At 46.4% G+C, this 26,842-nt stretch overlaps 1 protein-coding gene across 1 annotated transcript; it reads right to left on the bottom strand.

Moving 5' to 3' along the window:
* On the bottom strand, positions 1 to 26,461 carry NOC4L (nucleolar complex associated 4 homolog). The gene is made up of 15 exons (XM_035099242.2): positions 26,292 to 26,461; positions 20,931 to 21,051; positions 17,837 to 17,943; positions 17,106 to 17,207; positions 16,008 to 16,157; positions 12,916 to 13,015; positions 11,312 to 11,346; positions 9,193 to 9,243; positions 8,183 to 8,294; positions 6,341 to 6,401; positions 5,394 to 5,504; positions 4,372 to 4,535; positions 2,905 to 2,987; positions 700 to 813; positions 1 to 187 (listed from the first exon to the last, which is right to left on the bottom strand). Exons 1-15 carry the CDS (start codon positions 26,418 to 26,420, stop codon positions 71 to 73), a joined length of 1,557 nt encoding a protein of 518 aa, XP_034955133.2. The 5' UTR covers positions 26,421 to 26,461; the 3' UTR covers positions 1 to 70.
* Between the last annotated feature and the right edge of the window lie 381 nt (positions 26,462 to 26,842).

The following is a 26,842-nucleotide window of genomic DNA, read 5'->3' as shown; positions in this document are numbered from 1 at the left end:
TTAAATAACGAAAGCAAAGCTTTATTGTACAGTCTTTCTAACACTACAATGTGTTGTTGCTTTTTTTTAATCATCCCAATGTAAAATATTCAGCAAAAATATCATCCTTCTTGCCAAACAGACCTCGGGCTTGTTGAAATTCCAATGGGATGTCTGTGGCTTCTTTCTTTATATCCCTGTCAAAGATCTGGTAGCGGTGGAGAGAGAGACACAGAGAGAGAAAGGCAAGCAAAATATCAGTCTTTTGCAATTTGGTTCACCAATGCTGCGGTGGCCCCCGATTTTCTCCCACTGCCAACCCTGGTGGGGCAAATTTGACTGGGAAAACAGCACCAGTGGGGCAGCTTGAACACTGACTTTCCCTGCCTAGATATAAGACAGAGAAGGGTGTATCTGTGCATGTGAAGAAACCAGCCTAATGTGCAATGCTAACATTTGCATCCCATTGCCCCACCCACTTTTGACTCTGGCCACACTCACCACTGGAATATGGCCAGAGGCAGGTTGGCCAGGTGGGACCCTCAGGCTGGAAAAAGTTCTCCACTCCTTAAGTTAGCAAATAAAATGGCTATTCCCGTTTCTAGCGATTCTGCAAACGAAAGCACTGGAGATGCACAGCTTCTTTGTTTTTAAAAGGGGGCCCCTGGAATTTCATTCACACACACACAGTGCTGCATTCACACAAAGAGCATCGGTTACCTCATAGGCCGTCAGCTCCAGGAGTTCTGATAAGTCATCTTCCATCTCCGACAGCGACGTGTTGATTATGGTAGCAGCCTTGGACACTTCTGGGTGGTAATGGCTCTGCAGGGTCTGAGGCCCCCAGGAAGAACATAAGACACCGTCAGCTTAAGTCAAGGCCTTGTTAGAGTGGCCCCGGCAAATCCCTGGTGAGATACGGCAGCTAAGTGTGCAAGTGTCATGGACTGGTTGGACACAGAGGAGCGGTGGGAGGCACCAGCTGGGGAACCCCCAGGGGAAGAAGACTCAGAGCCAGGGGATTGGGGCAGGGGGACGAGGAGTGGTCAGAGGGAGAAGAGGGAGCAGACCGGGAGGAGGACGTGCCGGAAGCTGGAGAGGTGACAGGGTTTAGTGAGCAGGATGAGTCTGTGGCGGGGAGCAGTCTAGAAGCAGAGGCAGAAGCAGAGGCTGGAGAGGAGGGAGACCAAGAGACAGAGATGTCTGGCTGGTGAGGAAACTAGGCTGTCTTCCCCTCCTCCCAGTTCCCAAAGAGGTATGAAGAAGGCACAGCAAAGACAGACCAGGTAGAGAAGTCTCGGGTTGCTTGGGAAGGACCTGGAGAAGGAGACTTAAGAGAGCGGTAGGAAGGCAGTCCTCCTCACAACTGCAGGAAGGGGAACGGTTGCTGTGCTCACTAGGCCTGGCCTCCTGAGCCGTTTTGTTTATTTGAAAAAAGACTTAACTTCACTAATACCGTGTGAGTTATTGCTGACTTGCTTCTGACAGACACTTCTGTCAGCAAGCTGGGATAGGCTCCCCTGTCCAAACCTCAATTTTGCCACAAATTCACACAGTGGCTTTGTCCAGAAAGGGACTATCTATGACTATCTAGATCACTGTTTCCCAACCAGTGTGCCTCCAGATGTTTTGGGACTACAACTCCCATCATTCCTGACCACTGGTCTTGCTAGCTAGGGATGATGGGAGTTGTAGTCCCAAAACATCTGGAGGCACACTGGTTGGGAAACACTGATCTAGATAATGCTTCTTTGACACATGTTTATTCAATGTCCTATGCCTATGAAGTTTTGGGAGAGAGTACTAGATTGTAGAAATATTACTTTGGGGGGAAAGTTAACGTCAGAGGGTACTATTATTTTAAATTATCTACCTACTACATGGAATGTGACAACTGGCTAACATAAAAGGATTCTACATGCCCTCACTGCAGCTAAAAGACTGATATTGATCCACTGGAAACATAAATCTATGGCTCCCTTTAGTCAATGGATAGAAGACATGATAACTATTGCTACATATGATTGGAGAGCGTATAGATATAGACGGTGTATGGACAAATATTATATTTGGAAAACATTTATAAAAAATATAGTAGGTTATAAATAAATGGATATGTATTAGAATTTATTTTTTTACATTTGTATACCTTTGTACTAGACGAGTAGGTATAGAATGATAGTGTTGTTTTGCTTTTGGGATTTTTTGGGGTTTTTTTAAATTACGTACTACTTGTTACTTTTTTCATTTATTTTTCACTTTATTTTGTTCAACTGAAATATTTTCAATTAAAAAAAATAAAATTAATGGTGGCCTTACAGAAGCCACTGTTCTCTCAGCCTCCACCTGCAAAATGGGTTCGTTGTGCAAAGATAGAATTCACATCAGTTGCTGCACCCACTTTTTGCCTGTTGCCCCAAGGGGAATCCAGCTCTTGGGTGAAGAATGTTCCTCACCCCTTTTGTTAGAGAGAAGGGCTACCCGCTCCTGTTTGCAGTTGCCTGTGTCTCCCTAGGCAAGTGTTAGACATTTTCTACATCTTAGACAAAACGAAGTGGCGAAATTCTGGACTGTTCCACTTCTGAAAGTAGGGAATGCAGTCATGCTTTCGAATGTTGCTCGATGCGAAGAGCTCCCTGCATGCAGAGAACAAGCACATCAGGGACAGGTCTCTGCAAAACCTTTCTCCCCGGTGACCTGGCTTTCTAGATTCAGGCCAAGCTGAAGAGGTACACAGGGCTGAATCCCACCAGCGCTTTCCGCATCACTTTTAGCGCAGCCTGTCACTGGCGTAGCAAGGGGAGAGGCTGTGGCCCCAGGGCCATTTTTTGGGAGGGAGTGTGACCAGGCCCCCCCACGATAGGCTCCCTCATTGGAACCTGGCACCAGCACACAAGGGAGTCACTGAGATACCCAGAAACGTACCTGTATCTCCCAAAGGGAGCTCTCCAACGCTCTGCTTTCCGAAGGCTCTTCTTCACTCATCAAGTAGGGATCTTCTGACATCTCTACAAGGAAACACAGAACGCCATTACCAGCAAAAATGTGAGGCCCGCGTCACAAGAGGCTACACCTCAGAACCGGCTCTAGCGCCACCTACTGTTGGCCTCCCTGCTTTACACCTTTAGGTGTCATCGACTCTGGCTCTCCCTGCTGTTGTTGGGCTCCTTGCCTTCCACCCTACCAGTCTCAATGGTCACCACCAGCTGGCATAATGAGGTTGCCCAGACAATTTGGCATATATTTCATCTAGGCCAGAGGGCCTGGTACCCTCAGGCACAACAGAACTCTCTTGAGGTCTTTCCCGATGCCGACAAAGCCTCTGAGGTCCCCACCCCAACTGCCTCCCTTATTTCTGATGTGGTGAAAGGGGTTCTCTTCTTCTCCCTTGAAAGGTACCTAGAAAACAGAAGCGCCAACACGCTCTGGCAGCTAATAAAACGTTTGGAAGTGGCCGAAATGGATAAGTTCACTCCTTCAAAGAAGAAAAGGAATGCTGATTTTGAGGAAAGGTGGGGCAGTTTTTTTGTTGAATATCTGAATGCATGGCATGGAAGCATTAAGATTGAAAATGCTTTTTTGTTGTCAGTAATATCAAATAAACAGTACTTTAAAAAAACCTCCAAGCTTTCCTACTTTCATAGCAGGGGTCAGCAACCTAAGGCCCATGGGCTGGAAGTGGCCCATGGAGGCCGTTTAACCAGCCCACAAGCTGCCCCCAAACCGAACCGCCTGCTTGGTGAGTCCCCGTGCGCTGCGCTAAACCGGCACGGCACGGCGCGGGGGACTCACTTCCGTGGCTCCGGAAATCGCATCTGCGCCTGTCTGCGGTGCGCGGAAACTCTCTTCCGTGGCTCCAGAAATCGCATCTGCGCCTGACTGCAGAGCGCGGAAATCGCTAAACCGGCACAGCACGGCACGGGGACTCTCTTCCGTGGCTCTGGAAATCGAGTCTGCGCCTGACTGCGGTGCGCGGAAATCGCTAAACCGGCACAGCACGGCGTGGGGACTCTCTTCCGTGGCTCCGGAAATCGTGTCTGCGCCTGACTGCAATGCGCAGAAATCACTTTTGCGCATGCCCAGATGCTGAAAATCGCTTCTGCGCAGGTGCGAATTTCAGCGTCTTGGCATGTACAGAAACGATTTCCAGCACTGCAGACATTGCTGGAGATCCGCTGGAGTGATCCGGCTCATGCCTGGTAAGCCGACCCCTGTTCCATAGGGTTCAAAAGGTTGGCGACCCTTTGATGCAGGCTATGTGCATGTCCATGTCCCACAATTTTGGACAGAGGCAAAACAAAAAACAAAACAAAAAAACTGCCCAGAGAAAAGCTCAGCCCTGCCTTTGCCTTTGTCCAGAAGTGGTTCAAGGTTGTGCCACCTTCCTCTTACCTGCAGGGCCTTCGGGCCTGTGGATGAGGACCTTGCACACAGGATGCCTCCGCAAGAGGTTGCAGATGAAGGGGATGACGATCAGTAAGCCGTCAGGCGGTGCTGTGAGTGCCAGGCGAGCGAGTCGCTTTGTGAAGGCGGCCACCAGATATGCAGGCAAGTGCCTATTGGAAGGGAAGAGAAGGTGGTGAAAACTCTCTTCCTCTCTTCCCCACCATCACACAAGCCCAGTTCAAGGTCACTCAAAGAAAGGCTTCCGAATATCAGTACAGTCGTACCTTGGTTGTCGAACAGCTTGCAACTCGAACCTTTTGGCTCCTGAACGCCGCAAACCCAGAAGTGAGTGTTCCGGTTTGCAAACGTTCCTGAACATCTGGCGGGGCTTCCGTGGCTTTGTTTTCAAATGTTTTCAGAAGTCGAGTGGACTTCCGGAACGGATTCCGTTCTAGAACCAAGGTATGACTGTACTCGGGCACGCAACTCTTCAAATTGTAAACCACTTTGAAGGGTTGTTATATATTTTTTTGCCACAATCAAGCGCGGTATAAATTTCACCCAATAAAACAAATATGCAAATCTGCTTATTGACATAATTTAAACATGATGCAGAACACAGCTTCCCTTGTTGCATATATTTTTCTCCCCTGCCTCTGAATCTCAGCACCTGTCTTGCCAATTGCTTATTGCAATTTATGTTTAAGGCACGCTGCAGAGAAAAGCATGCCTTTCAAATGTACTCCAGCACCTAAAATCAAAGTAATTGAAGGGGGGGTGTTTAGTTTTTTGGAGGAGGTGGGTGAGTTTTCAGAGGTTCTTTCTGCATTTAAAACCTACTGAAAAGATATCCACAAAGCTGTCTCATTTAATCTCTGTTCCCAGAGAAAACGAAGAAGGTTTTAGGAGGGCTAGGCCAGCCTTTGAAAACAGACAAAGTGGAAATGAGCCTTCAGGTTACTTGATCAAAGCCTAAACAAGCAGGAGACAAAAGAGCCTTGTGGCATTTTGGTCATGTTCGTACTTACGAGGAAGACAGGAATAAATCCAATAAACGGAAAAACCTGGCACGGTACTTCACGTGGAAGATGGATGGGTCCAGAAGGCTGTAGAGCTTCTTGTAAAAATCCGGATATTCCCTATGGAGACCAAAACAGACAGACAAGCTGACTACTGACTCCAAAGATGGTGAAAACTCTCATTTAACACAGCAGCTGCGTTTGCACTTCACACCAAACCACGGTTTAGCGCAACATGCAGGAGCTCCAGCAAGAACAACCAGAAGTGGCTCTTTGGTTGAAAGCCAACCTCAAAGTCATCTCTTAAAAAATAAATAAACTATGCCTACCCAGCCAGGATCAAGGCTCTAAATACACAAAGCTCTTGAGGATTGCCTGAGCTCTTATAAAGCCTAGCTCGATCACCAAAAATATTTTGGATAAGGGTTGTTAGTTGTCCCCTGTGCTACAGAGATTGGACATTTAGCCTCACTGCTCCCCGTGCTGTGGAATACAGTCTTCCAGCAGAGATTTGGTAGGAATTCTCGCTTTTGTCTTCCAGGAGACTTTTTACATGCAGGCACCCCTATCTAGCTGCCTAAAACTCTCTTGGCCAGCCAATCACTTAATGATTATATTGCGTCGCTTAGTGTGTTGTTCTGTGTTTTACTTATGGTGCTTCTATAATATGGTCGTCGATAGATGTTTGGGCGCAACTCAGCTTGCAGAAGAGGAGTTTTGCGTGGGGTTGACACAGATACAGAGCGAGGGACCTGCACATTCCCTGCGCAATGTCCCTGTACATTTAGCATCTTGAGCTGGCCTCCCTATCTCTGTGTGAGATGGCAACAACCAAGATCTTTCACCAAGATTCACCCGCCAAGCACTGCCCATTCTGCATACGGTTCAATGCATGATTATCCCAACTGGCGGCATCCCAAGAGTGGCTCACATCCCAGGGAGCCGTGGAAACTTACAGGTTATGCTGCAGAATCAGGACAAACAAGCCGTTCAAGGCAAGGAGGCTGATTGCTCCACCTGTGAGAGAAGCATTCATTCGTTTACTTAAAGTAAAAGCAATTCCAAACTGCTTAATTTTTTTCTACACAATATGCAGAAATACACCATTTTTTAAAAAACCATAAAAAACAGGAGCACACTACAGAATTGTAGTAGAGCTTGAAGGGGACCCAAGGGTCATCTAGTCCAACCCCCTGCAATGCAAAAGAATTCCCGACAGATGGCCATGCAACCTGTTTAAAAAACCTCCAGCAAAGAGAGTCCACCACCTTCCACCAGAAAAACAACAACCGAAAACAGTACATATTATAAAAGCAGGAATTCTGTAATAATAGGGTTCAATCGTATGCATCAGGGAAAGCCTGGGGAAAACATTATTGTGGAAGCAACAAATGGGTAGGAACTGGGCTCTGAACAAGACTACCCATGCATGTGGACTTAATGGTATTATTTAAACCTGAAGGAATGTCTCCATCCCCATCATTCAGCCCAGACACTGAGGTCCTCCTCCAAGGGCCTTTTGGCAGTTCCCTCACTGCGAGAAGCGAGATTACAGAGAACCGGGCAGAGGGCCTTCTTGGTAGTGGCGCCCGCCCTGTGGAATGCCCTCCCATCAGATGTCAAGGAAATAAACAACTATCTGACTTTTAGAAGACATCTGATGGCAGCCCTGTTTAGGGAAGTTTTAAATGTTTGATCCAGTGTTTAATATTCTGTTGGGAGCCTCCCAGAGTGGCTGGGGTATAAATAATAAATTATTATAATAAATTATTATATTAGAAACAAATTTTGAAAATGCTGAAAACCTGTATACATAAGTCAATAGCATATAAAGGTAAAGGTAAAGGGACCCCTGACCATTAGGTCCAGTCGTGACCGACTCTGGGGTTGCGTGCTCATCTCGCGTTATTGGCCGAGGGAGCCGGCGTACAGCTTCCAGGTCATGTGGCCAGCATGACAAAGCCGCTTCTGGCGAACCAGAGCAGCACACGGAAACGCTGTTTACCTTCCCGCTGTAGCGGTTCCTATTTATCTACTTGCACTTTGATGTGCTTTCAAACTGCTAGGTTGGCAGGAGCTGGGACCGAGCAACGGGAGCTCACCCCGTTGCAGGGATTCGAACCGCCAACCTTCTGATCAGCAAGCCCTAGGCTCTGTGGTTTAACCCACAGCGCCACCTGTGTCCCTGTATAAATAATAAATTATTATTATATTATATTATTAGAAACAAATTTTGAAAACCTATATACATAAGTCAACAGCATATATCGGCTCACAAATCCTCGTTTGTCCACTTGTGTGGGAGTCAGAATGTTTTACCAAGTTGTCACAGTATGAAGGCACATGATGCAGCTGCCTTGCCGAAGCTCATTATTATCATTATATATTTTGCATTATTAATTCCGTTTTTATTCTTGCCCTCCGCCCCACTTAGCAGCCAAATCCTGTGTTCACCGCAGCTTTCAGGCGGTCTCCTGGGGCAGCCCTACATCAAGCCCATTGCATGCAGCCCAGCATGGAAGGGTGACTACCAAGAGGCCCACACAGAGCATCATAGAGTTCCATGCTAGCAGAGAGGCAGAAAACACTGTAGGCCAGACTGGTTATATGCCAGAGCCATGCCAGAGACCCTCCCTAGCCAGGTGTGCAAAAGACCCAGATTCCTCCGGCCTCTCACAGCCCCTGTGCCCCCAGGTTGGCCACTCAGGTTCAGCCCTAAGCTCATTTGGCCCACAGGTGACTTGCCAGCCCAGCATCGCCACTCCCCAACACCTGGAGAACGCAACCTCTCGACCTACCTACGTCGTAGGCGACCGTCAGGAAGTCTATCATGAGGGTTGGCTCATTCATATGAGGGAGGATCGAGTCGTGAAGTATTACCAGCACTTTTTTGTAGAGGCTGCCAGGTAGCTGAGGAGAGAGGAAGGATAGTCAGATGGCCACAGTCAAGCAGGTTTTCCTTCCAGCATCATCCACCATCGATGATTATCCATATGGCTGCGGAAGAGGAAAGGAAGGAAAGCAGAGCAGAGCAGGGCCACACCATCAGCTCTGCTGGAAGAATAACAACTTCCGGCTCCTCATAGAATCATAGAGTTGGAAGAGACCACAAGGGCCATCCAGTCCAACCCCCTGCCGAGCAGGAAACACCATCAGAGCATTCTTGACATATGCCTGTCAAGTCTCTGCTTAAAGACCTCCAAAGAAGGAGACTCCACCACACTCCTTGGTAGCAAATTCCACTGCCGAACAGCTCTTACTGTCAGGAAGTTCTTCCTAATGTTTAGGTGGAATCTTCTTTCTTGTAGTTTGAATCCATTGCTCCGTGTCTGCTTCTCTGAAGCAGCAGAAAACAACCTTTCTCCCTCCTCTATATGACATCCTTTTATATATTTGAACATGGCTATCCTCCTCTCCCAGAACCGTTCTTATTCCAGCTGATCTTTATGAAGAACTTCAGAACTGGCAACCACCTTTTGCATTTCCGTTCCTTCCTCCCTATTCCCCCTTCCCCGTCCCCTTTTGCGTTATCCCTTTTTAGCCTGAGGGGCCAGTACGATATTTGGTCACTGCAAACCACTCTGGGAGCCCGCTTTGCGGTAAAACCGCTTGGAAGAAATCATTAAAAAACCTACTGCAATGAAGAGTGCAGTTGTTGTTTTTTAGCGTGGCATTAAAGCAAAAAGCACGGATGCTTTATTTGAGATTCCTGCATTGCAAGGGGTTGGGCTAGATGACCCTAGTGGTCCCTAACTAACTCTACAATTCTACGATTCTATGAAAACCTTCAACAGCACCAGCCACTCACCTTGTACTTGAGAAATACGAGCCACATCCTCTCAAAAGCTCGTCTGTGCTCCTGTAAACAGAAAGGGCAGAAAGAACATGGAGGAAGTAGGTCTCCTCTGAAATCATCTTGCGTTCATTGGGCTTTAGTGGGCTCATGTTGGAAAGCGTTTTCACGCCAAATGGGGCTTCATGGATCAAACATTACAGTCTTCACACTCTCGTCCCAGGAGACCCTTTGAAAGCTTCTCAGGGGGTTCGGATTTCATCAGTGGAAGAGGATTTATAAGAGCAAGCACATTTTCTTCCCCAGCAACCTCCAACCACGGGAGGAGCATTCCACAACGCATTCCGGAACATTCCGGAAGACCCTAGAACATTCTGCAGATTGCTTTGCAACAGGCGGTCCTACAGCTGATGCTCAGGGGTTGGCTAGGATAGGAATATAGGCAGAGCAGTCCCTCTGAAGGAAGAGAGTTTGAGAATGGCTAGCCTGGACCTCGGTCAGTGGCTACTGACACAAGACCACAAAAGGAGCCTATGACGGCCACCATCCCTGCTCCCTCGTCACTTCCGGGAAGAAACTGTCAGTTTGCATTTCTTGGTACAGAAAGTATCAATCTGGCGTGTAGAGATCTTCCCAATTCTAATTAATTCAAAAGGGTTCTGGAAGCTTCTCTGTGTGATACAAACTGGAACCAAGCAAAAGGTTCATGATGTTTGGGTTATTCCTTCAGAGAAGCTGGGTACGGCTGGCTTAAACTGGTCCTGTTATCTCTTCCTGTCAAGGTCATGCTAACTAGAATGATAAGGCCAGAAGGAGCCTGGGCCTCACTTTCTATTCCTCTTTCCTTCTGGTGTGGTGTTCTGTATATAGTACGCTTAGCATTAAGGTTTTAGTCTTATTATAAGTTATTGTAAGTTTAAGTTAAGTCTGCTGCAATTGGATTTCTTATGGGCAGTGCCAATCCTGAATGAATTGGATTATTATTATTATTTATTTATACCCCGTCCATCTGGCTGGGTTTCCCCCGCCACTCTGGGCGGCTTCCAACAAATTGCAAAATACATTAAAATATCACAGATTAAAAACTTCCCTAAACAGGGCTGCCTTTAGGTGTTTTCTAAATGTCAGGTAGTTGTTTATCTCCTTGACCTCCGATGGAAGGGCGTTCCACAGGGCAGGCGCCACTACCGAGAAGGCCCTCTGCCTGGTTCCCTGTAGCTTTGCTTCTCGCAGTGAGAGAACCGCCAGAAGGCCCTCGGCACTGGATCTCAGTGTCCGGGCTGAACAATGGGGGTGGAGAAGCTCCTACAGGTATACTGGACCGAGGCCGTTTAGGGCTTTAAAGGTCAGCACCAACACTTTGAATTGTGCTCTATTTTCTGGGAATCCTGCAACGTGTTTAGTTTTTTACTCTGCTAACTACATGTTGGAATCCGCTTTGGGTCAATATGAGTAGAATTCATGCTTACCTTCCAAGTCCCGGACTGCAGAAACCGGGACCGGCAGCCGTGTGACACCGGAACTTGCGTCGACGTAACTTCCGGTGTCGCTTTGCCCTTCTATGGGCACCAAAAATGGCCACCGCCGGCTTCAAAAGTAGCTTCTACGCATGACCGGAAGTGCGTCGACGCAACTTCCGGTGTCGCCCCGCCCATCTATGGGCACCAAAATGGCCGCCGCCGACACCGGAAGTCACATCAACGCACTTCCGGTCATGCGTAGATGCGACTTTTGAAGCCGGCGGCGGCCATTTTTTGTGCCCATAGAAGGGCAAATCAGAAAGGAAAAAAATGGCCGCCGGCAGGAGAAAATAACGGAGAAAAATGGGAGACAAAGTGATACAGGGGACCACCGGAAAAAGGTAAGTAAAAACAGGGGTTTCCCGGGGAAAACGGGAGACTTGGCAGCTATGAATTCATGACAGAAACACCCAGACAGCCACCTCCACAGGTGCAAAACGATTGCATCAGAGAGCAACCCCGAACCCAGTTAGCCAACCTGGTGCCCTCCACCCCACCCCCAATCACGGGACGTGCTAGTTGGGGCCGACCCTCCCCGCCTTGCTGTAAACAAAACAGGACATGTAAGACAAGAGCAGAAACAGAATTCCATTCAGCTCCCTCAAAATGCCTACCTTCAGCTTTGAGACTTTCCATTCTTCCTGGTTAGCTGTTGCAGGGGGAGAGGAAAAGAAGGAAAGAGTCAGGTAAACAAAAATGCAAGTCTGCGAGTCCACCTCTGCAGTGGAGCCCACGTTCAGGCTGCAGAAAGTCCAAACCCCAGCAAAGGACCCCAGGGAGCAGTTGGTGGGGATGACTCTGTGCTGGAAGCACTGCTGCCAGTCAGAGCAAGCAACACTGGGTTAGATGGACTGCTGACTTGTGCCAACAGCTATGAGATACATCCTGCCATGCCAGAGTAAACAATAAAGGGCTTGATGGGCAGGGAGAATAATGGTGCTTTTCATATGATGACGCCTGTGTGCGTTCAGTAAACATGTGTGCCGTTTTGTACACATTTGGACACACAGAATTCGGTATAGTACAGTATGAACTATACGTTTAAAGCGGTATCATACCACTTTAAACAGCCTCCAAAGAATTCTGGGAAGTGTAGTTTGTTACGGGTGCTGTGAACTGTTACTCCCCTCACAGAGCTTCAATAAATGTTGTACACCACCCTGGGTACAGGGTATATAAATTGAAAGAAGAAGAAGAGGAGGAGGTGGTTTGGCAATCAACACCTCTTCCCAGGGAACTCCCCAGGTGGGAGGGAGGATTATTGTTTTGTTTCGTTCTTGGTTTTTATCATGCATTTTGCGTTTTGATCTAGTACAGTAGTACCTCGCTAAACGAAAGCCCTGCTAGACGAATTTTTCACTAGACGAATGGGTTTTGCGATCAGAGGTTGCCTCGCAAGACGAATTCGTTTTGTGAAAAAATCGTCTAGCGAATCGCGGTTTCCCATAGGACTGCACTGAAATTCAATTAATGCGTTCCTATGGGGGGAATTCAATGCATTCCTATGGGATTCGCAAGACGAATTTTTCGCAAAACGAATTAACTCACAGAACGAATTAAATTCGTCTTGCGAGGCACCACTGTATCTTTATGCTGGGATCTATGGATGAAGGCCGGTATACAAATCTAATAAATAATAAGCCATAATAAAAAGAAGTCTGGGAATTTTAGCTCTGTGAGGCCACTGCCCCCCCCCCAAACAACAACTTTTAACACCATTAGCAAATGACAGCCACCATAGCTGCCAAGTTATCCCTTTTTTACAGGGATTTCCCCTTATGCTGAATAGGCTTCCTCGCGAGAAAAGGGAAAACTTGGCAGCTATGACAGCCACCCCCCCTCCGTCCAGGATGCTCAGGGGGAAGCCATGGCTGTTGAAAGTACCATGATATTGTTTCAAATGTCTAGTGCAGACATTTGTCTCTGGCCCTTCCTAGGCCAGGGAGCTTAGAGAGGAGAGGCATCTGTACAGGTAGAAAACTCTCGACATTCGTGAGGATGGGATGCAGCTTGCTGACCACTTTTGCCTCTGACCCTGCCTGCGGCCCCCAGAAAGCTGCTCACAAGGAATGTGGCCCTCGGGGCTGCCTCCCTGAAATCTCCAACACAACACTGACCAGGCGGAGTTGCTGAGCGCTTTACGGGAGCCACGTGGGTCAAAGCGCCCCAGTCCTAAAGCAAAATATGTCCGAACGAGCAGCTGTCCCATTTCACTCACTGTTTCTCACTAGGAAGTTCTGCATCTCGCTCTCCTTGCTTGGCATGGAAATAGATGACATGAGGGCAAAGGCGTTTTTCTGGTACACTGGAAGTGGCGCCTGCAGGAAGAGAAAACCCCACATTGTTGTAATGTGGAAGACACACAAAGAACCCAACTTGAATGCAATATCATCAAATGTATTTAAAAAAGATAACAGGAAGAATGGCTTTGAAACTTTTAGATCTAAGCTAGAAACCGAATTGTTGGGAGGAAAAATAAAAATCTTATCAAAAATGTATGACTATTAGAATGGCATACAGAAGATGAAGGGGTTAAAGAGGAGATTATGGGGGGGGGGAGAAGGGCATAATATTCGATATTAAGCCCCGTCAAAGTTATGGAATGATGTTATTAAATTCACTGCCTTGGTCCAGTATACCTGAAGGAGCGTCTCCACCCCCATCGTTCTGCCCGGACACTGAGGTCCAGCGCCGAGGGCCTTCTGGCGGTTCCCTCATTACGAGAAGCCAAGTTACAGGGAACCAGGCAGAGGGCGATCTCGGTAGTGGCACCCACCCTGTGGAATGCCCTCCCACCAGAGGTCAAAGAGAATAACAATTACCAGACCTTTAGAAGGCATCTCAAGGCAGCCTGTTTAGGGAAGCTTTTAATGTTTGATGGATTTCTGTATTTTAGTGTTTTGTTGGAAGCCGCCCAGAGTAGCTGGGGGAACCCGGCCAGATGGGTGGGGTATAAATAAATTATTATTATTATTATTATTATTATTATTATTACTACTACTACTGCATGCATGGCATTGAAAGGAAATATAATGAAAATGATGCATATATGGTATTTAACACCAACTAAATTAGCTAAAATGTATAAAATGAGTAATAAGAAAAAGTGGGTGATTTTTATCATATGTGGTGGAAATATTTATAATGAGTTAAAAAAAATGTTTAGATATACTTTCCCCCCAAAAAACGGAAGCATTGCTGTTGGGGCTGACAGTAGTGGAAATATTAAAATTTGACTAGAAATTGTTTATGTATGCCACTACAGCAGCTAGAATTTTATTAGCCCAGAAGGGGAAGAAGCAAGAATTACGGACAGTAGACGAATGGCAGACGAAGATGATGGACTATGCGGAATTGGCAAAGCTGACGGGGAGAATCCGAAACCAGATTGACCAAGCGTTCCAGGGAGAGTGGAGTAAATTTGTTCAATACATAGACAATCATTGTAAACATATAAAGACACTAGCTCAGGCATCCCGAAACTGCGGCCCTCCAGATGTTTTGGCCTACAACTCCCATGATCCCTAGCTAACAGGACCAGTGGTCATGGATGATGGGAATTGTAGTCCCAAAACATCTGGAGGGACGAAGTTTGGGGATGCCTGCTGTGATAAAGCTTGCAACGTTTAAAAGAAGAAACCTTCTACTTGTGCTTTAGGTTTTAAATAATTTAAGATAAATGTAGAATTTAGACAGTATAAATGTGCGGATTTAAGTTGTGTTCTATAAAAACCAGATCATGGAACGGAGGGAAGTCAAAAGCTCTACAGAGGTAAAATTGGTAAAAGGTGATATGATGTTATAATATTGTTAAAAATGGAGAATATATATATCGCCCAACTTGAAGCCTCCGCTTTCAAGGTTAGGGTGTTGCGCAAGTCCCCCGCTTTGGGCAGTGATCACAAGCACCAAAAAGCAGGATGTGGAATCTTTTCCCGGCAACGAGCAAAATGCCCCTCGTTATTTCTAACTGAACTGGCAAAAACATTTCTCACAATCTATTGTAATGAGTGGTTAAAATTCTCCCTAGCTCAGAGAGGGCTACATCTTCCTCTCTTGATGTAAAAAGCCTGCCTCCATGTTACCATGTGCCGAGAATCATCCGGTGTTTTGGTGAAGGGGTCTTTCCAATCTGCAACTGTTTTTTTAAAAAAATTTGTGAACTGCTTAGAAGCCATTAACCCTGGTAATAGTAGTAGTAATAATAATAATAGTAAGAGCAATAATATGATTTCATGCTACCGTTGCTTTAGAATCATGCTTTCCTAGCGCATTTCTCCAAGCTGAATTTTTCCATCATTATAATAAGTAGTCTGTGCATGTAAAAAAGAAAGAAGCCAAAACAAAAATCCATTGGGAGACATCTGAAGGCAGCCCTGTATGTGGAAGTTTTTAATGTTTAATGTGGCACTGTGGGTTAAACCACTGAGCCTAGGGCTTGCTGATCAGAAGGTCGGCGGTTTGAATCCCTGTGACGGGGTGAGCTCCCGTTGCTTGGTCCCAGCTCCTGCCAACCTAGCAGTTCAAAAGCACGTCAAAATGCAAGTAGAGAAATAGGAACCGCTACAGCGGGAAGGTAAACGGCGTTTCCATGTGCTGCTCTGGTTCTCCAGAAGCGGCTTTGTCATGCTGGCCACATGACCTGGAAGCTGTACGCCGGCTCCCTCGGCCAATAATGCAAGATGAGTGCCGCAACCCCAGAGTCGGTCACGACTGGACCTAATGGTCAGGGGTCCCTTTACCTTTACCTTATGTTTTTATATATGTTGGAAGTTGCTCAGAGACTGGGGCAACCCAGACAGATGGGTAGGGTACTCCTACTACTACTACTACTACTAATAATAATAATAATAATATTGCAAGGGCTGGAAGGGATGGCAAGATGCCTCTACAGAGATGCATTTCAGTACACCCTCTTGTCAACAAGATCCAGGATACCCATTATCCTGTCTTCAACTGCAATGCTTCCAAATGTTATTTGCTGGAAACCACAGGAGGAGAGGGCTGTGGTGCTCGGGGGTCGTAGTTTCAGGTTTCCCACAGGCATCTGGTTGGCCACTATGGGAGCCGGATCCTGGACTAGATGGGCCATTGGCCTGATCCAGATGAACTGCAGTTCGTCTGGGGGACGGGGGACACACCACTGATTTAAGGAACTGCAATTCTTCTCTGCTCCTGGAGACAGCAGACTTTGGAGACTGGGCCTTATCTGATGAGCGCCACCCGTTCTATATAGACATGCCTCACCATTTACAAGGCTCCACCCTGGGCTCAGCTTCTTCGTTGTAGCCGGTTGACATTTTCCAGTACCTTTTTGGTCTTCTGCATGACGCCTCCCACGTTTTCAGCCACTGACTTCATCAGAAAGAACCGGACATCGTCATGTTCCAAGTATTCTTGGAAGCGGGAAATCAAGAGCGAAGAATTATCTTCCACCCGGATTAAGCCGTCCACAACCAACTAGTAAAAAAATAATTTTTAGAAAATGGTTTTTAAAAAAGAAAAACACAAGGAAAGGAAGCCAGGAGCCCAGCAGGCAAGATCAGCTGAACCATCGTCCTCCCCATATCTTTTCACTCAATGCTCCCCCCATTTCACCGAGATGCAGTTTCTTGCTCAAACAGAACCTCCATTTTCAGAGGCAGTGTATCTCTGAATGCCATGTACTATGGAAACAAGCAACCAAGCAAAGCAAGGCCTTCCTACATGCCATTTGGTTAGCCGGAGCAAAAATGCTGGCCCCAATGGACCTTTACCTATGCCACAAAACGTGTGGCTATCCAACAATGTTGATGGATTCCAGCTCCTATCAGTCCCTGTCAGCATGGGTGTTAGGAGTTCTGCAACATCTGGAGGGCCACGGGTTTAAATTGTTTAAATTGTTATTAAGGAAATTATTTTTCTCCTTCCATTAAAGTACGGCAGAAAAGTTGTCCAAATATAAACAATAATTTCATAATTACCTGTCTTTGTATTTCTAATAGTATAACCAAATCAGTAATTTTTGATGTAACTGCAAAAACTACTCTGAAAATTTATTATTCCAAAAATGAAACCTTCTTCTGGTTGTAAATATTAAGATTGTACCAGCAAGAATGAGTCTTTCTGTAAAAAATTTTTTATTTAAATCAAGTCTTACTGTCTAGTGACTTAAATCATGATTTAAATTGATTTGATTTCATATCCACCCTGGCCCAAACCCCCTGATGATCTCTCCCAGCAGCTTCATGCAGATGTTGGAAATCATGGGGGCGGGGAGAGCCCATGGGGTCTGAACACTCATCCCCCAACACCACTTTCTGGACACGGCCCAGGAGGAAGGAGCGGAACCGCTGCATAACAGAGCCCCCAGCTCCCCGGACGGTCCAGAAGGATGTCACGGTCAATGGTATCAAAAGTGCGACTTACTTTTAAAAGTTCCCGCGGGAAGTTAAACCGCCACTCGTTCTTGACCAGAGGGTGCTTTGCTTCCAATTCAACAAATTTCATCAGGGTGCAGAGGGCAGATTCCTTTAAATAAACGAGGGAAGAGGGAAAGAGAACATTAGGAAACAGGATGGAAGAGCTAGCCTTATAATCAGTTAAACTGATGCAATAAACCCCACGTGCAAATGCAGTCAGTCTAAGCCAGGCATCCCCAAACTTCGGCCCTCCAGATGTTTTGGACTACAATTCCCATCATCCCTGACCACTGGTCCTCTTAGCTAGGGATCATGGGAGTTGTAGGCCAAAACATCTGGAGGGCCGCAGTTTGGGGATGCCTAGTCTAAGCCGTGATAGCAGCTGCCCTAGACCCTTGGCAATGTCAGGGGTCATTCTGCCCAGCCTCCTTCCCAAGCATTCTTCATTTTCATTACAGGCAGCCCCCCCTTTATGCAGGGGCTATTCCACGCACCAGTGAAATCACGTATAATTGAAACCCACTGAAAAAGTCTGCAAACACCCCTCTCCACCCTTTCCAGTGATGTCTTTATGACATCCCCGAGTCTCTTCCAGGTTCGGAGCGATGAGCGTATACACGGTTGTGCACATATTAAACTTGTGTAAACGGGGGGGCTGCCTGTATATTTATTTCTACCGCACCTTTCTCCCTGACAGTAGAGTCATGTAGCCAAACTCATCACCCCAGCAAAACTCACCTGGACTTGGAAAGACTCGTGGCCCATCAGTTCCCCCAAGCAATGTACGCAACTGTTGTATCGATGCCTCATCCAAATTTTGTACTTGTCTTCTGCACTGTAACTCTCTTGGGGTGGGGCAGGATGAGAAAATGGTGATGTGGGCCCAGCGGGAAGGGAGAAAAGAGAGAAGGCAGATGGGAATGACGAACGGGGTTTTTGTCATTCAAATGTTTATTGGTCAACCAAGTTCAGGTTATAGTCAAGAAAGAAAGAAATAAGCAAACAGATTTTTGTCAGGATTTTCAACAACCTCGTTCTATCTATGACCTCTCTTGTTAGGAATTTGTTTGGTTATTTTATTTTGCTGAACAACTTTTGAGTGTTTCTCCGAGGGAAAGAGTTCTCCACCTATTTTACTGTACATTAGATGAGTCTGAGAATTCTTTAATTATACATGTTTTTTTAAAACTCATGGATACTGTTATTCAATATCCATTACATGTGACAGGTAGGTAGCCGTGTTGGTCTGACGTAGTCGAAACAAAAAATAAAATAAAAAATACTTCCGGTAGTACCTTAGAGACCAACTAAGTTTGTCATAGGTATGAGCTTTCGTGTGCATGCACACTTTTTCAGATACACAGAATCACATTACAATGTGATTTGGTAGTTATCATTGTATTTTACCTATTTATTTGTAAGTAATTTATTGCAATTATTTATTTAGTAATGGTAATTACTGTCGTGTAGATATTTGTGTAAAGGCTTGGTCCTCACAATAAACGGCTATGATGGTGATATTTAGTAATGGTCAGAACCAAACCACACATTTACCTGGTGGCTTCTGCCAAAGAATCTTGGGAACTGTAGTTTGTGAAGGGTGCTGACCCTCACAGAGCTATGGTTCCCAGTGCCATTAACAAACTACAGCTCCCAGGATTCCTCATGGCTCTTAAAAGTGTCATAAAAGTGCTTTAAACGTGTGATATGGATGTGACTTTATTGTCGTACAGTACTTCCCACTGACTGCAAATCCCTTCCAGACTTTCCTAAAGGGAGGCATTATGGAAATTTAATAAACCTAAACCACAAAGATGTTTAATTGACAAGAACCTAAATATGCTTGCAACATTTTCTTTTATATCCCCAACTGTCTTTATGGATGAAAATTTCAGATAGAGTTGTGTTGACTGCATAAGTGCAGTGGTACCTTGGTTCTCTTTTTTAAAAATAATAATAATTTTTATTCAATTTTCCAATTAAACAAATCACACATACACACAGACATGCACAAAAATAAAACTTATTAATTACATCATATATTCCTCATCTCATCTCCTTTCGCTCTGCCAAGCTGTGACCTCCCTCCCTCCCATAATACGGCTTTATTATTTCACTCTTATCTCACAGTTCCTTTTGCAAACTCAGTCCAATTTCGTAGGTTTTATTTCAGTCCTGCAAGTGTCTTTAAACGTGTACAGTTTTTCTCCATATAGTCAATGAATTTACTCCATCCTCTCTGGAACTTTGTCTCTCCCTGGTTTCGGATCCCACAGGTCAACTTTGCCAGTTCAGCATAGTCCATCATTTTTGTCTGCCACTCCTCGGGTACCTTGGTTCTCAAACACCTTGGTACTCAAACAACTTGGAACCTAAACACTGCAAACTCAGAAGTACTGTATTTTCTGGCGTATAAGACGACTGGGCGTATAAGACGACCCCCAACTTTTCCAGTTAAAATATAGAGTTTTGGGATATACTCACCATATAAGAAATACGACCCGGCGTATAAGACGACCCCTGACTTTTGAGAAGGTTTTCCTGGGTTAAAAAGTAGTCTTATATGCAGGAATATACAGTAAGTGCTCGGTTTGCGAACATTTTTCAGAAGCCGAATGTGCTCCGTTTTGAGTGTTATGCTTCCGATTTGAAAGTTTTGCTGAGGTTATGCTGAGGTCTGTCTGTTTTTGCTATTTATTTTGTGTTTTTGTTTTTGCAGCTCTTTTTTTGTGACTGTGTGGAACCCAGTTCAGCTACTGATTGATTGATTGATTGATTGTGTGACTGCAGTATATTGCTTATTGCTTTCATTTTATGGTCTCATTGAATAGTAAAATTCATGTTAAACTGCTGTTTTAGGGATTGTTTTTAAAAGTATGGAACGGATTGATCCATTTTGCATTGCTTTCTATGGGAAAGCACACCTTGGTTTTGGAACAGACTTCCGGAACGGATTAAGTTTGAGAACTAAAGTACAGTGGGACCTCGCAAGACGAATGCCTCGCGCAACGAAAAACTCGCAAGACGAAAGCGTTTTGTGATCTTTTTGTTGACTCGCAAGACGAATTTTTCTATGGCCGTGCTTCGCAAGACGATTTTTTTTTTGCTTTGCTTTGTTTAAATTGGAAAACCGCAAGACGAAATTTTCGCAATAAGAAAAGACCTGTGGAACGAATTAATTTCGTCTTGCGAGGCATCACTGTACCGGGAGGGGGTACATGGAGACTGGCTTCATATGACAACTACAGTGGTGCCTCGCTAGACGAATTTAATTCGTTCCACGGGTCTTTTCTTATAGCGAAAAAATTCGTCTAGCGAATCCCATAGGAATGCATTGATTTTTTTTTTGATTTTTTTTTTGCCCATAGGAACGCATTAATTGAATTTCAATGCATTCCTATGGGAAACCGCGATTCGCTAGATGAATTTCTCGTAAAACGAATTCGTCTAGCGAGGCAACCTCTGCTCGAAAAATCTTTTCGTTAAGCGGAAATTTCGTTAAGCAGGGCATTCGTTAAGCGAGGCACCACTGTATTGGCACCCACACCTGTATATCAGAACTAGAAGGAGTCACTTGTCTTCAGCTGGTTGCGGATCAACCGCAGAGTTGTTTTAAACTGGTTTAAATGTTATGTTTTAATGTTGTGACCAGGAGTGCCTGGCGTGCTATGGTCCATGGGGTCACGAAGAGCGACTAAACGACTAAACAACAACAAAGCCCTAGGACCTTAGGGTGAATGGCAGGCAGGCAAGCAATAAATAAATAAATACCAGTGGTGCCCATCACAATTTTCCCCCTAGACCACTTTCCTGCACAGATACTCATCCTTACCTTGCAGAGATTGCTCTTCCAGAGGCAGGTTCCCAACAAAGAGCTCTCCCCTTTCAAGCAAAGACCCAAAGAGGCGGCTGCAGGTCCGGATGGCACACAGGACAATCTCCTTCTGCTCATCCTGTACGGGAATGGGAAGGAGAAAAAATGGAAAACGAGCAAGGTCTCAACCAAAGAAGAAAATGCTCAGCTTTCTAACTTAACATATAGAATAACGACACAAGAAGGACATACGTTTAGAGAAGATTGGGAAACGTTTATATGGGACATAATTGTGTACAGCTGAAAACACTAGCAGCATTAAGATAAATTCAACAGTGTAAATAAGTTTTGATGAATGCAATAATGCAGGCACGTCCAACAGGTAGATCGTGATCTACCAGTAGATCACTGGACGTCTGTGGTAGATCAAAATAAAAAAATTCCTTCAGTAGCACCTTAAAGACCAACTAAGTTTATATTTTGGTATGAGCTTTCGTGTGCATGCACACTTCTTCAGTGGTAGATCACTTGCTCCCCCCAAAGAAGCTCAACGTTGGCTCCCCTAAAAAATGCTCAACATTTTAACCCTTCACCCCCCAAAAAACAGGGCTGTCCTCCTGCCTCAGAAAAGCAGAACTCTGACCTGAACCCCCCAAAATGGGCCTTCCTCCTTCCTAAAAAAAACCTCAACAACTTTGACCTGAACCCCTAAAAAACGGGGCTTTCCTCCTCCCTAAAAAAAGCTTAACAACTTTGAGCTGAACCCCCCAAAAAGCGGTAGATCACTGCCAGTTTTTAACTCTGTGAGTAGATTGCAGTCTCTTCGGAGTTTGCCACCCCTTCAATAATGGAATAATGAACGTTTGTCAGTATTTACATTCTCTCCCATTGCTAGATGTGTGATTGTTACATTGCATGTCTGTGTTTACATTCCATGCTTGGAAAGTGTGGGAAACGGAAGCCAGTCCTATCTCTTCCGTTGTATTGTACTTTTGTACTCACTCTCTCTTGGAGAAGATGTGAAAGGGATGTCATGATTGCTTTGTCCTGTATACAGTGGTACCTCCACTTACGAATAACTCTACTTACAAATGTTTCTACTTACGAACGGAGCTCCGTCCGCCATCTTGGATGCGGTTTAGATAGGATTTTTTCAACTTACGAATTTTTTCTCCCAATGCATTCCTATGGGATTCGACTTACAATTTTTTCGACTTACAAATGTGCGTCCGGAACACATTAAATTCGTAAGTAGGGGTACCACTGTATATTACTTAATAAACTTAGATGCCACACCTCACAACCTCAGCTTCCAGCTTTACTCTGCTGTTCCGAGTGTGCACATATTTTCAGATATGTGTCGCTGCTGCGCACCGGGACTGAAGAGTTACGGAACGTCCCGTGCTGCACTCCAGAGGGAAGACACCAAAGAGGTTTCTGAGTTCGGGGGGCTCTGCGTCCCGTCCCCCCTGGGGTTCCCGTCATGGTTTAGCTTTTGTAAAATATGCAGGGATTTATGATATGCAAAATGAACCATGGAAAGAGAAGAAGGGAAGTCATTGATATTTTAAGGATGTTAAAAATGAGTATTTTAAATTGTAAAACAGAAAATGTCATAAAAATTAGACAGACAGGGAATGGGAAGGAGGGTTTGGGGTGATGAGCAAAGGAGGTGGGGCAAGAAAAGGGGCAAGGAACAGGGAATTAAGAGTGTGTATTCAAAGAACTACTACAGTGAGATTAGAATGCGAGCAGGACTTGAAATAAGAGCAACAGCTCTAATTATTAAGATAAATAGGTTAAAATGGATGCACTGAATATTATATGTGAAATATGAAGCGTTTAAGGTTAAAAATGCAAACCATGGAAAGGGGAGGAACTGGAAGTCAATGGCTAAAGTACGATCTGTGTTAAAACCTGTAAAGGTGTTTTTTTGTGAAAAATCCGTACGTAAGATTTTTCTAAAAAAAACAGTGGGGGTGGGTCAAAAGCCTGGTTTAGCCACAACACTAAATCCATTGTAGTGTAATGTTCCCAACTGAAAAAGAGAAAGTTAGGCATTGTTATGCAATAAACTTCCTAAGTTGCTTTTTAAATTACCTTTTACAACCAGTAACTCAAAGCAACTTACAGCAATAAATAAATAAAGGTAAAGGTAAAGGGACCCCTGACCATTAGGTCCAGTCGTGGCCGACTCTGGGGTTGCGGCGCTCATCTCGCATTATTGGCCGAGGGAGCCGGCGTACAGCTTCCAGGTCATGTGGCCAGCATGACTAAGCTGCTTCTGGCAAACCAGAGCAGAGCACGGAAACGCCATTTACCTTCCCGCTAGAGCAGTACCTATTTATCTACTTGCACTTTGACATGCTTTTGAACTGCTAGGTTGGCAGGAGCTGGAACCAAGCAACAGGAGCTCACCCCGTCGCAGGGATTCGAACCGCCGACCAGTGGCGGAGAAAGCCGCTCGGGCACACAGAGCGGCGTGAAGCTGGGGGCAGGGCGTTGCTACGTAGCAGTTTGCCGGCAGCTCCACTGGCACCGTCCGTACAGCGCTGGAGCGGTGGCGCTGGCAAACCACTGCTTGCACCTCCACAGTGGGGTGCCACCTTTTCACCCACAGAGCCGTGGTATCGGGAGTGCACCGCCCCCACGTTGCAACACCACTGCCACCGACCTTCTGATTGGCAAGCCCTAGAAATGAGCAAACCAGTGATATTTTAGGGCAGGGGCGTAGCCAGGATCAAAACTAGGGGGGGGCAAGCCATGGTCATTCAAGGGCGGGGCCAAGGCACAGAAGGGGAGGGGCCACAAAGTGGGCGGGGCTAAAGGGCCAACGGGCCTGATGACATCGTGGCGGTGGCAGCAGCGGCCACCTTGTGCTTCTGGGGCTGGTAGCGTTGGCGGCTACCCTGCTTGGCTGGAGAGGACGGGAGGGTCGGGCAGGCGAGAGGGGGTGGCAGGGCGGGCGAGGGCGAGGCAAGACACGGCCGCAGCCACGACGGCTCCGAGGCGTTGCTGCATATCAGCATAATATTTCAACCATGGTTCAAGCCCCACCTTAGGAAAAAATCCTGCATTGCAGGTGGTTGGACTAGATGACCCTTGTGGTCCCTTCCGACTACAATTCTATGATTCTATTGATATATTACCATAGCATATGCATCATTCTGCTTTCTTGAATTGTCCTACTCCTAGGCATAGCATCCAACTCCTAGAGGCCTAGGTGCCCCCCCCCAATTACTGGTAAATACCGTATTTGAAAGAGTCATCCCCCCATGTTGATGGGCTTTCTATGTGGGGCTTATCTGCCCCCCCCCCGTATTTTATTAAGGATGGAAGAGGGAGGGAAGGAAGGAAGAAATAGAGAGAGAGATAACTCATATTTGTGGGTGTCTCTGGATGACGCTGTGATGCTGGAACTCTGCAGCAAGAGGACAGGAGGGTCGGGCAGGCGAGAGGGGGTGGAAGGGCGGGCGAGGGCGGGGCAAGGCATGGCCGCAGCCACGACGGCTCCGAGGCGTTGCTGCATATCAGCATAATATTTCAACCATGGTTCAAGCCCCACCTTAGGAAAAAAAATCCTGCATTGCAGCGGGTTGGACTAGATGACCCTTGTGGTCCCTTCCGACTACAATTCTACGATTCTATTGATATATTACCATACCATATGCATCGTTCTGCTTTCTTGAATTGCCCTACTCCTAGGCATAGCAGCCAACTCCTAGAGGCCTAGGTGCCTCTCTCCCCCCCCCCAATTACTGGTAAATACCGTATTTGAAAGAGTCATCCCCCCATGTTGATGGGCTTTCTATGTGGGGCTTATCTGCCCCCCCCGTATTTTATTAAAGATGGAAGAGGGAGGGAAGGAAGGAAGAAATAGAGAGAGGGATAACTCATATTTGTGGGTGCCTCTGGGTGACGCTGGGATGCTGGAACTCTGCATGTACAGGAGCCTTGTAAGCAGCTTTCTCTCTGCTTGATTTACAGCAGGCACGTCCAACAGGTAGATTGTGATCTACCAGTAGATCACTGGATGTCTGTGGTAGATCACTGGTAGGTCACTGGCACCCCTAAAAAAAGCTCACCCAAAATTTTCCTCCTCCCTCAAAAAAGTTGAACTATGACCTGAAGCCCTAAACAAAAATGGACCTCCTCCCTCCCTCCTAAAAGAAGCTCAACAAGTTTGACCTAAACCCCCCAAAACAGGGCTTCCCTTCCTTTTAAAAAAACTCAACAGCTTTGACCTGAACCCCCCAAAAGGGGGTAGATCACCCCCAGTTTTAAACTCTGAGTAGATCAGAGTCTCTTGGGAGGTGGCCACCCCTGATTTACAGTATACAGATGCAGGAGGAGGGGCAGACTGGAACACCAATGCTTTTTATAAACATCACTGTGTCTGTCAAAGCTACAGCCCCCCCCTTTCTTATTCACTTCTTTTTAGCCTTGCAGAGCCACCTTAGTCAAATTGAATCCCCTGAGTCTGCACCCTCATTAAATCGCCAATAGAACTCTTAATGCTCCTGAATGCTCATTAACAGCTCCCACTTAAGAACAATAGGGTGAAATGGTCAGCTATCGAATCTTGCCTGGGGATATATGCTCCATTGTCTTAACTGCTTAACTACTGGTAGCCACTTTGCTTTATTTATTTGATGTGTTTTTGTTACTGCTGTGTCCCCCCCCCCCCCCGCAAGCGGAGACTTAGCTGCTCTTGCTAAAGCAAAGCCCTTTCCACTTCAGTTTTTGGAGGGGAAAAGTGCTGATTATGGTCTGTAAAATACATTAATTTTTTTGCTTCTGGGGGGGGCAGCTGCCCCCTCCTGCCCCCCCCCCTGCCTACACCCATGTTTTAGGGAGCAGGCTAGCAGGCGGGGCCCATTACTTACATCATAGGAGGCTACACAACACAAAACACTGTTGCTGTATGTACCGTAGGTTTTGTTTTGTTTGCATTTTACCGTATATTTTGGAAATGTACATCCAGGGCTTTTTTCCTTTAATTTTTTGGGGTCCCCCAAGAAAGTGGGGCCCTAAACTATAGCTTGTTTATCTTATATGTACATACGGCACTGGTGGACTATGGGAGCTTCTGGCTCTTTATGTGTGCCTGTGTGTGTGTCCTGCCAAAGACTGCAACGTGAACCACACTTGCTAGGAAGTAAGCGCCTGCGAACTCAGTGGTGCTTCTCCTTTGATTTAAACCCAGCATCCATCTAGCCACTCGTGGCCGGAGATACAAACGCCTTTCCTGCACATGGCTCCTTCTCTCCATCCTCTTTGGTTCGGGCCGTGCGGCTCCTGGGATTCCCCCCCCCAAAAAAAGAGAAAGAGGTGCCGGGGCGCCCGGTTCCCCCGCCGGCGCCCGTGCGCCTAGCTCACCTGCAGCAGCTCCAGGATCTCGAAGACGCGGTTGGCGCTGCTCCGGTTGCCCAGCACCGCTTCCAGGCAGTCCCCCAGCGCGACTTCGGCGGCGGCGGCGCCTTCCCCTCCGGTCCCACGGCCCGACATGGCTCTCTGCTCTCCTCCGGGGCTCGGCCGGGAGCCCACGTGCGCGGAAGGAAACCCGGCCAGGCGCCGCCTTCCAGAGCCGATCCTCCTCCTCCGCCCCCGGGGTTGGGGAAGAGACTCCGCCCGGCTCCGGCTCCGCGGCAGCGAACGCCAGTCTTGGCAGTGTGTATCCTTATGTTCCTTTTATTTCCTTCCTCGCGAGGAAGCCGCACGAGGTTCCATTAGATGCAAGCGCAAATCGCGGCGAAACGCCCCAAGCCAAGGCGCGCGTAAAGAGTTGAGGATCCGCCGGATGCCGAAGAGATAAAGTGGCCATGGGGAAGATTTGCCAATAGAGGTCAGGTCGATGCTAAAGTGATTCAACACGTGCATTTTTACACTTTGTTTTTTTGATCAGATTTTTTTTTTGCCTGGACAGTAAT

This window comes from Zootoca vivipara, chromosome 17 (assembly GCF_963506605.1).
Source record: "Zootoca vivipara chromosome 17, rZooViv1.1, whole genome shotgun sequence".
Lineage (NCBI taxonomy): Eukaryota > Metazoa > Chordata > Lepidosauria > Squamata > Lacertidae > Zootoca > Zootoca vivipara.
Note: the sequence above shows the minus strand (reverse complement) of the source record. Positions and strands in the feature narration are given on the sequence as shown.